This window comes from Myodes glareolus, chromosome 9, assembly GCF_982192425.1.
Source record: "Myodes glareolus chromosome 9, mMyoGla1.1, whole genome shotgun sequence".
NCBI classification, from domain to species: Eukaryota; Metazoa; Chordata; class Mammalia; order Rodentia; family Cricetidae; genus Myodes; species Myodes glareolus.
Genome location: NC_142034.1, coordinates 93,975,019 through 93,987,428, shown reverse-complemented (window position 1 = coordinate 93,987,428; position 12,410 = coordinate 93,975,019). Strand labels below are relative to the sequence as shown.

At 49.9% G+C, this 12,410-nt stretch overlaps 1 protein-coding gene across 1 annotated transcript in view; it reads left to right on the top strand.

Annotated features, from left to right (window-relative positions):
* Window positions 1-12,410, top strand: part of Lmf1 (lipase maturation factor 1) — a 91,419-nt gene that overhangs the window by 51,733 nt on the left and 27,276 nt on the right. The window contains 1 exon segment of the mRNA XM_087910750.1: window positions 11,398-11,463. Within this exon segment, the coding sequence (XP_087766876.1) occupies window positions 11,398-11,463 (66 nt within the window).

Sequence of the window (12,410 nt, the reverse complement as noted above, 5' to 3'; positions counted from 1 at the left end):
GAATTTGGGTCTCTAGATTTTTTTTAGAACAAAATATAAGCTAAACAGGCAATTCTCATTGCATTGAGAACAGCTGCTACAGCTGAATGGGGTGTTTTACATCATTTATCCTGGGAGGAGGCCGAGAGACCAAGGCTAAGTATCTGCAGTGCTGTGAGGATTGGCATTCTGTGTCTCATGTTGAGGTGTTCCCAGTCCACAGGCTGTGGAAAACAGTGATGAAAACACTACCCATTCGGCTTCAGTTTCCTCATTGGTAGTAGAGGCAGTCTTGACCACCACCATGTGTATGTGCCTTGCCCTCCAATCCTGTGTGCTTGGGCCTCACTACAGCGCCTACAGGTGGGACCCTCTGTTGCTCCTCACACACAGGAAATGGCATCATCTGAAGTAAAGACAGAATCCTGCTTAATCAATAGTTTCCGGGTCAAAACTGAGCAGCAGCCAGCACGTGACCAACACTTCCTGAGAAGGCACACACACACACAAACACACACACACACACACACACACACACACACACACACACGGGTCGGCATGTGTGTTGGAAATGCTGCTGCGGGTCACCTGGGAAGTCACAAGAGCTCTAGGCCTGCAGATTTGACAGCTCAGATGAGACAGGCAGATTCCTTGACAAATGCAGCCACCAAAACCAAGACAAAGGAAGCAGGAAACCTGGAGAGTTTTGTGTCTGTTAAAGACATTGAATTAAAAGTAAGAGAAGAAAAGCCATTGCAGAAAGAATCCTTCCCCAGCTGGCTTCCCGGGTGAACCGTCAGACATTTCAGGAGGAAATAGCAGCAGTCCTACGCTGAAGCTTTAGAAAATACTGCAGGAGTTGTAGTCCAAGTCCCTCGTGCAACCAGCACAGCAGCGACCCTAGACCTAATGAGGACCTGCAGAAACAAAGACCAGAGCCCAGAGCCCTCACAAAGGAGCCAGTCAAGATTGGTCGGTGAATAAAAAGGCACAGGGTAACTTTTAAAAATAAATTTATGTCATTTGGTACAGTAACAAAATAGAGATAAAAGGCCATTTTATCATCACAACAAATTAAAAAAATTAACACACAATTACAACTTGACTGTAATCCAAGCACCTAGGAGACTGAAGCCTAGGCGATAGATAGATAGATAGATAGATAGATAGATAGATAGATAGATAGATAGATAGATAGATAGATACCTAGTCTTAGAAAGAGAGAGAGAGAGAAAGAAAGCAAGCTGGATGTGGTGACAGGAGGATCTCTGAGCTGAGGCCAGCATGATCTACAGAGTGAGTACCAAGACAACCTAGACACACAGAGAAACACTCTCAAGCTCTCAAGAACAAACAAAAAAGCGTAAAAGCATGTATGAGGTCAGAGGTGGCAGGGTGCCTGTTCTCATGACCACTCCTTCAGAGTGTATTAGGCATCAAGTTTGGAAAAGAAGAAATTAAGTTATAATCCACAGATATGATTGTGCATTTAGAAAACACAGTGAAAACTGAGCGTGGTTTGCACCTAATCTCAGCACTCAGAAGGTGGAGGTTGTGCGTCAAGAGTTCAAGGTCATCTTCAACTTGTAGTTCAAGGCCAATGTAGGCCTTGACTGTCCCTTTACTCCCCTGCCTCTCAACCACTTGGGAAGAAGGAAGGAAGGAAATGAATTGAAGAAACAACTGTTAAAATGAATGTGAGGCTTTAGAGTGCAAGGTTGACATCATATATTTTTTAAGATTTTTTTTTATATATATGGGTGTTTTGCCTGCACGTATGTCTGTGCCGTGTATGTGCAATGCTGAAGGAGGCCAGAAGAGGGCATCAGATCCCAGAACTAGTGTTACAGATGGTTGTTAGCTATCATGTGGCTGCTGAGAATTGGACCCCTGCCCCTGGGAAAGCAGCCAGTTATCTTAGCCACTGAGCCATCCCTCCAGCCCAATATTTCATAACCTGTTAACAAGCCATTTCAAAATAAAAAATTGAGGGTGTTATCTATTGTAACAAAGCCCCTCAGAAGCCTCATAGTAAAACTTTAAGGGTGTCTAAGATGTGCGTTTTAAAATCTGTCCTGGGGCCAAAGGGAATTTCAAATATTATAAATGGAGAGACAGACCATGTTCATAGATCAGAAAGACTCAGTATTGCATCTGGCTTGCCCAGTTCTACCTACAGATTCAAGGTGATCAATATCCAACTCCCTGATTCTGAATTGCGTATGAAAATACAGAGGATCTTTTTTAAAAAAAGAACAGAATTAGAGGGTTATGCTGACTTTTAGGGCTCACCTTAAAGCTGAAGTATGCTAATGACCTACGTTGGGAAAGCGGAGTCCAAGAACAAATCTCATCCTCTGCTCTTCATGGGCACCCATTTGGAGCACTGGCAAGCTGAGGGGAAAGCAAAGTCATCACAGACAGTGTTGGAGTGATTGTGTGTGTGCACTGAAAAAATGTTGAGAAGTTATACTAAAAGGCTTCCTGGGAAAGTGAGCCGGGAAACCATAGTCTGGGAGAACATTTGGAGCACACAATTTTGACATACAACATATAGAGCACACATTGCAACCATAGAAACGTGAGCAAAAGGCATGTGTGTTTTCTTTGCAAAGGAAGGTACGAGATTCACCGATGAGTGTGTGGGAAGCTAAGAGAGACCACACCTCTTAGAAAGGATAAGAACAACATAGTAATATCAGCTGTGACAGAAGTTCCTGTTCCGGGGTATGTGTAGCTGCCCTTGGACAGCCATTCCACCTACCCCTAGGCATGTGTCCTCTGGGCCCAGGGCTGTGGGTGTCCTGTAATTTTGCTCAGAATGAGCAGATACTGGAGACGTCCATGTGCCCATCTGTTAGGAACCGAGGAATTTATGATGACAGAGAAGAGCAGCACACAAAGGAAGGTGGCTGCATGGTCACTACTAAAATCCACAGTGTCCAGCAGGCAGATGGGAGCTCCCTGGAGTCAGTATCCTTCAGGGGACGTTCCCTGGCCAGGCAGGACCATCGAGCTAGTCTATGATTTCTTTGTGGTAGATAAGGCATAAAACTGACCAGAAAGGAATCGTAGAGAAATCTTTCTGGGGATGGACATGCCCTGTCAGGCTGCCGGATTCCTGCCAGTGACCTGGACATATGTAATATGTGAATATGTTTCACGTAAACCATAGCACAGCCTTCTATCGTCAGAGCAGGTAATAAGCCTGCTCATACGCAGGTCGCTGTGAGGTGCAGCCTGGCATCACGTGCCTTGTGTTGATGAGTGAGCCTGTGTCTTAGGGTTTTTATTGCTGTCAAGAGACACCATGACCACAGCAACTCATTTTTGTTTTGTTTTTCAAGACAGGGTTTCTCTGTGACTTTGGTACCTGTTCTGGAACTCGTTCTGTAGACCAGGCTGCCCTTGAACTCACAGAAACCCTCCTGTCTCTGCCTCCTGAATGCTGGGATTAAAGGCGTGAGCCACCACCACTCAGCATCCATGGCATCTCTTATAAGGAAAACATTTAATTGAGACCTGCTTATCGTTTCAGAGGTTCAGTCCATTATCATCATGGTGGGGAGCTGGTGGCACGCAGGCAGACTTGATGCTGGAGGAATAACCGAGAGTCCCACATCCTGCAGGAAAGAGGAAGTCAACTGACTCACTGGGCAGTATCCTCAGCATAGGAAACTTCAAAGCCCACCCCCACACTTCCTCCAACAAGGCCACACCCACTCCAACAAAGCCACACCTCCTAATAGTGCACTCCCTATGATATTATAGGGCCATTTACCTTCAAACTACCATAGTCTGTTATGTTGTATGTCAAAAAAGCAGGAAAGGGGACTTAGTGGCCATCAGGTAGAGGACTTGAGCAGGACACAAAGGGCAGCTGTACCAGCTTGAAGTAGCCAGGCAGATGTTCCTTGAAAGTGGCCATAGGTCTTGCCTACTAGCAGCATCTAAGAAGCCACATGGGACTTAGGGCCAAAAGGAGACCTCTCAGAGCCAAGACAACTCGGCACGGAGCAGAGGTGGCCAGAGAAGATGTGGGCGGTGAGTGGGAGGGGATGCAGGCAAGTGACTCTGAGCATTGAGTGGGAAATACATTCTGGAAGGAAAGAGCCAGCCAATAGGACTGACCATAGAGCAGCTCCTGTTGAAGCAAGAGACGGCCCCAGGGTTGCCTGCGGTGTGTCCAAGATGTTCTAAACATTGTCCAGCCTGATCCAAAAGCTTACTCAGCAACTGCTACAGAAAGCCAACAGATCCCAAGAGTAGACAGGAGTCATAGAGACACCCAGCTGCCCCTGGTCAGCCCTGGATGAGGCCCGTCTAGACAGAGTGTGTTGTGGGGCCTAGATGTGTAGCATACAGAGAAACTCGGATATTTTCCTGTCGGTCATTTTTCATGTCTGCTTCCAAAGCAGGGCCACTCAGCCTGAAGCCCCAGGTTGTGGGAGGTGAGGACCCCAGGACTGCTACAAAACCAAGTCCCCGTTAGCCAGGAGGAGGCTGTGCTAATGTCGACAGGCCCAGTGACTGTTCTGAACGGGATGAGCCAGGATAATTTTAAAAGCAGTTTCCATGTTAGCATGTACCGCCCCCAGGATGCTTCAGGAGAGGATGCTCAGGCCACGGAAGTGTGGGCTTGTGGGCGGCTCTGAACAGCTAGCGAGCAGGGTGGAGACATCGGTAGCAGAGAAGAGCCGGTGCTAGGGAACCGAGACAAAAACAGGCTTTGAAGTTGCCGGGCTCTTTCTCAGCGTTGGAGTGCCGCTGGTAAAATCGTATTAAATATAATGAAATAAATGCTGGAATGCAGAGTGTGCCTGTGAAGGCCGAATGAAACGGATGTCCCTGCCATTTCCCTCGTCCTGGGCATCCTAACTCCGAAATGAGAGCAATCATTCTAATTGGCTTTATTGCATTAGCGTAGGCAGAGCTAGAGAAAGGGGGCTTTTCTTCCTGCCTGCCCATCAGCCCCCAGGATACTCAGAAGGGCTGACCTCTGACTCTGCTCAGAGACATCGCGGGAATCTTTGGACCCCATGTCTCCTGTGTCATGACCTTTGATCCCCAATTGCAGTCCTTTCATATAGCTGTCCCAGGCCGGCCCCTGGCATCCTCTTTGGGTTCCCATTCAACCACTGTTTGTCTCACACAGCTCATGACCCTCAGGGGCTTTAAAAAGCACCCAACCCCGGCACAGCCAAGAGCTTTGCAGACCCCTCTCACTCCTTCCTAGCAGTCCATCAAAGGTTAGCACGCATAGGTATTGTGGCTTTTCAAAGGGCGCAGGGCAAAAACTTTGCAGCTCTACTCATGTCTCCTCTCAAGTGGTTTTTGTTTGTTTGGGTATTTTTTTTATCAGGCTGTGTCCTCCACACACACATGTGCAGACCATGTGGATGCAGGAGGCAGGATGCTATTGAATCACATGTTGCTTGACAACAAGGAGACAGTGAATCGGACCCGTCCCGAGAGTTGTCAGGAAAACTAGTGAATCTGCAGGGGTTAGTAGGTAAGAGGGGCCCGGAAGCTTCCAGAAGGGAAAATGAGTTCACAGAGAGGCAGATTGCTATAGTAGAAATAGTTACTGTTTTCACACACACCTTCCAGTTAACCTCTTAGACCAGGAGTCTGTTTGAGATGTGTGGTAGTGGTATTTTGGTGAAACCACACTGTAAGTCCGTAGGTGTCCAGGGCTTGGTGTACTCTGGCTCTGGCCCGACCTAGCCATGCCAGGATGGCTCTAGTCCTATGGACTAACCCTAACCCTAACCGCCTCTGACATTTTGAACTAGGTTTTTGCTGAAGGTTCTCAGAATGTAAAACTGCACGCTTTGCCTAGCTCTGCGCTGCCCTGAACTTTGCTAAACTGAGGCTTATAGCACACCTGTCTCCTCTACCATCTAGGGACTGTGTCCTGGGCCCATCTGTCACACACACACACACACACACACACACAACCTGGTATCACGTGGCCACTGTTTGCTTGGAGGCTGCATTTTCTCAGTTCTTGCACAAACAGATGGGCCTGCCCTGATGGTTGTAGGAGCTCCTTTCCAGCCTGGAAGTGCCAGGTGTGGTCATCATGCCCCAGGTCTCTCTGATCCCAAGTCATCCCAGTGCCGAGTACACACCGAGCAGGTGATCGTGATAGCAAGGGAAAAGCTTTGCCATCACAGTGCAGAGCCCAGGGCGCCTTCATTGGAGTGCCCCATTGACCACACTCTCAGTGCCGCCAAGGGTCTCAAACACTGGGCTTGCCCTTCGGGATCTGCCACCTCTCCATAGCAGCGCTTCCTGTGCGGGACAGAGCTGAGCCAGGAGAGGCCTGCAGGTCTGCAGCCTGGAGCTCATTCAGTAACCCACTGTGTCCATGAGTGCTGCTGGCCCAGGTTGGGAATGGTAGGTACCACTCTCCAAGTAGGGGGACTGCGGGCTGTGCCCTCCATGTCTGGAGACAGTGGGTCTAGAGAAGTGTTTGGTTGGAAGTGTCACAAAAACTTTTCAAGAAGCTGTAGAGCCTGCACTTACATCGCATGTGACAGGGGACTTGAGATTGAATGGGCACAATCCCTCCAGTGCTGACATGTGATGTGTCCCCCCTAGCACAACATACAGAGCTCATGGGCGTTCCCATCAGGAATTCAGCTCTAGCAAGCAAGGAGTGGTCCCACCAGATGCCCAGTGCCCCATACCTAGCTGCCTTTGAGATGCCAACATAGCTCTCAATCCCATCAAACTCTTGAGGGAATACAAAGGGACTTTAGACCTCAGGCCTTTTACACCAAGCCAGAGGGTTAGGCATCCAAAGCAGATTCGTGCTGCGGCTCTCCTGGTGTGGTTTCCATGGCCAAGTGGGAGCTTTTATGAAGCAGAATTGCGATCGGGAGCCTCTGGACAGGGACACACTCGTCCCCACTCACTGTGAGGCCCAGGTATCTTACATCCGCCTGGAACATTCCAGCATCTTGTTCTTCTTCCCAGGCTGAAAGCGGGGGCCATAGGAGACTGAAGGTCACTCGGCTCCCTCTCGGTCTGGCATGCTAAGACCCGTCTGTGCCATTTTTTTTCTTAAATTAATTTTGGGCTGAAAAAGGCTCAAAGAAGGCTTTGTTCCTCTGACACTCTGAAAGAAAGACCCGTGGGAAGGCTGACATCTGCAGCAGGAGCGAGTGGATGGGAGGAGCTCGAACGCCCTCCGCTCCCCAAGAATGCCTCAGGTTTCTAAGTGTCTCATCTCAGCTTCGCATTTGAGTGACATTTTAATTATTTTGTTTTTTTCGTCTTTTCCTGGTGTGAGTCTCCAAAGAGTCCCTCTCGCTCAGGTTCTGAGGGATGCAGAGCGTGGCGCAGCTCATGGGTGCCGAGGTTAGCCCTCACGGTGGGTGCCGAGGTTAGCCCTCACGGTGGCACCGACTTCCCTGCGCAGTAGGTGCGCTTTGTCAGCTGCCAGGGCTTCCACTTGACGGACACACAGAGCAGAGTCGTGTGGAGCTGGGAGGGTCCAGGCACCAGACAGACAGACTACCTAGCAGCGCCACGTTCACGTGACCGTGGCTGTACAGGACAGGACTTCCACTGGATGCCAGCCACAGAGCTTACAGTCTGAGTGTTTTCGTTTCCCAAGAGGTAGCTCGGTTGTCAGAGTAACTCATCCAGAGAGGCTTTAAATAGAGTGCTCCCAAGAGGCAGTGCACAGTTCAGCTCCCTGCAGTGCGCACAGCTCCCCTGTGGCGTCAGGATTGCTGGGAGCCCTGTGGGGCCTATGACACCCTGGAGACATTGCTTCTGAACAGAGTGCTCCCTTTAAAGCCAGACTTCACCAGCAGGCACCCATTAGTAGTGTCACACATGACCCTGGTGTGAGTACTCACGTGTTCCCCTAGGTTCTGAGCTAAGCTCACCCTGTCTCCTGGGTGTCGGTGGCTACATTTGAACACTGTTCTTGGGGGAGTCTGCGGGTGGGGGACGACTCAGGCCAGCATCTCTATGTGGCCACAGCCCCTTTTGGCATTCATATCAGATCTCCCACTCACCGTGTCCTGGTCTCCCTCTGTGAGTGTGTCTAGGACTAGACATGTCTCTCTTCCCACACAACCCCACACTGCCCAGATTACCTTGCTTGGCTAGCTGCAGAGGCCACTGCTGACCCCACATCAGTCGGAGGACTGAACAGGCAACTTATGTGCCACCAGCTCCTGCTGAGACTCTCAGCTGTCCCACATCCTCCCCATGGGAGGAGGGAGAAGGTGGTCTTCTCAGCGTGTCTGGGAAGGTGCTGGTTAGCATGACTTCAGTGTGCCAGCTTTCGTTAGTCCCTCTGTTAGGAGGCCCAGACTAGCCCGTTCAGCTAGTGGACGGTAGTCCCAGCCTTGCTGAGATGTCTGGGCCCAATCTTGTGGCCTCCCCGTGGATCATGGGCTTTCTGAGCAGCCTACTATGGCATAGTAAGTGCCACCTGCTGTCTCTAGTGAACCTCACACTCCCCACCCATGTCCTGGTCTAGGTTCTCTGGGACCTCTCATTTTCCTGTCTGCTCCAGACACACAAGTCGCTAGCGAGCCTCCCACCCACCATCCCAGCATCCTCAGGCCGTTCTCCCATTCTCCCATGGCAGCCCCTGGCCTCTCCAGGAATACCACACTTAGGGGTCGGTTTCTGGGATAAAACACCGTGACTAAAAGCAGTCTGGGGAGGAAAGGGTTTATTTAATCTTACACTTGGAGATAAGAGTCCATCACTGAGGGACATCAGAAGGAACTCAAGCTGGGTGGGAACCTGGTGGTAGAAATTAATGCAGAAGCTACAGAGAGTGCTGCTTACTGACTGGCTCTTCATGGCTTGCTCAGCCTGCTTTCTTAGCGCACCCAGGACAACCAGCCCAGGAATGGCACTGCCCACAGTGATCTGCGCCTTCACACATCAATCTTTAGCCAAGAAAGTGCACTGTGGGCCATTCTGGTGAAGGGATTTTCTCAATTGAGGCTTCGGCTTTCAAAAATGATACTAGCTTGTGTCAAGCTGATATAAAACTAATCAGCACACCCTCTCCCAAGCTGTCTCTGTCACCCCATCATCCGCTTGCAAGTTCAAATCCTAATCCCTAGTGAGATGATGTGAGTAGGGGGCTCACATCTCCTGGTCTCAGTGAGGGCGCTGTTGTGAATATTATGAGTCCCCTGATCAGAGTCCCCAGAAGAGTCCTTCACCATCTCTCCACCCTGTGAGGCTAACATGGGAGGCTAGTTGTCTACAACACAGAAGTGGACCCTTGATAGACCCAGTCATGCTCCTTCACTTTGGATTTTCAATCCCCATACTGAGAAATAAAATTTTGGTTTTTTATACATCACTTCTCTGCCACTTTGTCATAAGAACTTTAATACCCTTTTGGCCCTTTGCTCTCTGCATCTCTGTTGGACCTGCCTCTTCTCCCTCCTGCACTAGGGTGTGTCTTCTGTGCCTACCTAGACCTCACTAGCACTCAGTCCAGTCTGTGAGCTTGTGGTAGATTGATGGTAGATGGACTGGTGATTGATGGGTGGGTGATTGGGTGAAGGTGTGTGGATAGACGGTGGGTGGGTCGTGGGTGAATGGATAGCTGGATGGATAGATGATAATGAGCAGGTGAATGATAGGTGATCTGATGATGGATAAGTGAATGGGTGGTGTGTGGGTAGTGGATGATGAGTCAAGTAGATGGATGGTGGATAAATGGTTGTTGGATGGATGATATATAAATGTGTGATGGGTAGTGATGGGTAGTGTTGGGTGGAACCAAAGGAACTTTCCAGGACAGTTGTAGCTACAGGAATTACCATCTCAGAAGGCTGGGTTATTTTCTCTGAGGCATTTCCTCGCCTTCTCCCTCAGCTAGTGTGGAAATGACAGAAATTGGAGTTGAATTTCTGTATCTCAAGCTAAGATTTTAGTTCTTTCATGGATAGTTGCTCCTGATTTACAAGCAAGGCACCTGACCCTGGCTTTAAGAGAAGGTGGACAGGCCCAGGTGATACACGTCGGCAGAACATGGAGATGACTGAGACAGAGCCGTGAGGACCTGTCTACTCCCCCTCTCAGCTGCTCCGCCCAAGGGCTCGTCTGACTCACAGAAGGCCCCCTGGAAACGTTTCCCTGCGGTGCCCAGTATCCTCAGCGCTGGGCACATTCCATGGGCTCATGGGGAGACTGCCAGCCTGAGCCTGGGCTTCCCATGGACATCTCTCATGGGTGTGGCCACACATTTCCATCCCCCACTGAAACTTTTAAACCTTTGGGGGTGCTGACAGGTCTTCCCTTGATGATGTCCTGGGTATCTGCAGTGTGAGATCTGAACCTTTGGATTCATTCAGTTATTTCATTAAAGGCACAACTGTGTTATTGTAATAGCGTCGTATTGTCTGCGTGTGGTGTGTGTACAGGTCTGTGTTGAGGTGAATGCTGGGGGAGAAGAGAGTACTCAGACGTGCTGGTTGGTATGGGGTACTTTCTGTCACACTACACCTTATTTTTCTAAGCTACCATCTCTTACTCATCTCACCAATTAGCTTAGCTAGTTGCGGAGCCTTCCAGGATCTCAGAGCTGGCATCACAGATGGACATCACTGCACCAGATCCTGGGTGTGAATGTTGAGGATCCAACTTCAGATCCTAATGCTGTGCTGTAGGCACTTTCCCCCTGAGCTGTCTCCTCAGCCCCTTTGCTTTTTTCTTTTCTCTCTCTCTCTCTCTCTCTCTCTCTCTCTCTCTCTCTCTCTCTCTCCATGTTGGTACATGTCTGTGTGAGGTTGCACACACATCCTGCCCCTAGGACAACCTCGAGTGGCATCCTCAGGAATGCCATCTACCTCCTTTGAGACAGGATGCCTCATTGGCTTGACGCTCACTGAGTAGGCTAGACTGGCTGGCCAGCATCTATCTGTCTCCCCCTTCCCAACATCACCATTGGCCAGCTTTTTATGTGGATTCTGAGCATTGGACTCGGATTCCTGTGCTTGTCCAACAAGCACTTTACTAAGTGAGCTATCTTCCTAACTCCCTAAGAATGGTTTTAAAGAAATTACAGAATAGTCCATGAGTGCAGTTTAGTGATTGCTGAAAATAGGTGAGGCTCTGGGCTCCATCCCCAACATACCATCCCAAAATGACCCGGGCACTGACTGTGTAGAGGATGCCATTCCTGCTGAGAGCATGCTGGCTTTTAGTCCTCAGAAGGAGCCTGCAGGTGCTTCTCAGAAAGCTGTTTGGACTTGGAATACTTCCCACAGAAATAGACCCCTCCCTTATTCTTTAAAGCACAGCGACCTTGCCCTTGGGGATGGATCACTTCTCATCCCCAGAAGTAAATCCTGTTTGGGGTCTTTGTATCTCAACCTCTAGCCCATGATTGATGCTATCCTCTGTCTTGCCTCTCTGCAGGGCCTAATCAAGATCCGTGGGGACAAGTGCTGGCTGGACCTGACCTGCATGGACTTCCACTACGAGGTGAGCACAGATCTGGCTGTGGCTGAAGCTGTGCACTGCTCTCAGAAGTGAGCATCCTTGCTGTCTCCAGGGCAGGGTTGGGTCACCAGGTGGCCTATAAAGTGTCTCCTACTGCTGGGCTGGTTTCCTCTGGTTATCTGGTTCTCTTTTTCTCTAGGCCAGGCTAAGTCCCATCCTGGGAGCTGCAGCTCTGGCTGCATCTCTCCTGCAGGTGCAGGGTGAGGCTGCTCCACACCTTCTGCTGTGCTTGTTCTCCCAAAGATGGCTATCCCAGGCACCGGGGCAACATGGACCCTTGGCCAGGTCTCTGGCCCTCAAAACAGCCTGCCCTTACAGATGCCCATGTACTTGTTTCGGAGATGAGGTCAGAAACAGCTTCAAACTGCAAATTACTCCAAGGGCACATGGCACTGTGGTGATGTCCATCTGCCCATGACCCTAGCCAGGAGAACTGGAAATCCTGTGTGTGTCTCATTCCTTTCTTCTCCCTGCCCCAGCCCACACTGCCCACTGCTGGAGACTCGCAGTTAGTTACTGCCTTCTCCCCGCTGAGAGCTGTGGGTACCAGTTTCTACCTTTGTCATATTTTAGTACTGAGTCTGGACACTAAAGTCCTCTAACCGCTGAAGACACTAACACGTGCAGCTGCTCCGCTATGTGCTCATTGCTGTCCATCAGCTGGAGGGATGCACTGTCTGCTTGCGGTTAACCAGGATGTCTAGACTTCACTTTTTAAGGTCTTGGGAGTCTGCATGCCATCATCCCCCATCTATCCCAGAAATCCTGTCTCTGCTTGACTAGGGACCCCACAATCTTCTCTTTCCTATGGTGGGATTTCCAGCTTCTGTAAGTGCCAGAGAGAAGGCACATTCGACCTTGCACTGTCAGGAGAGCGTCCATTAGAATGAGTGGCTGACTGTATGCAACAAGCTATTGCACATACAGGC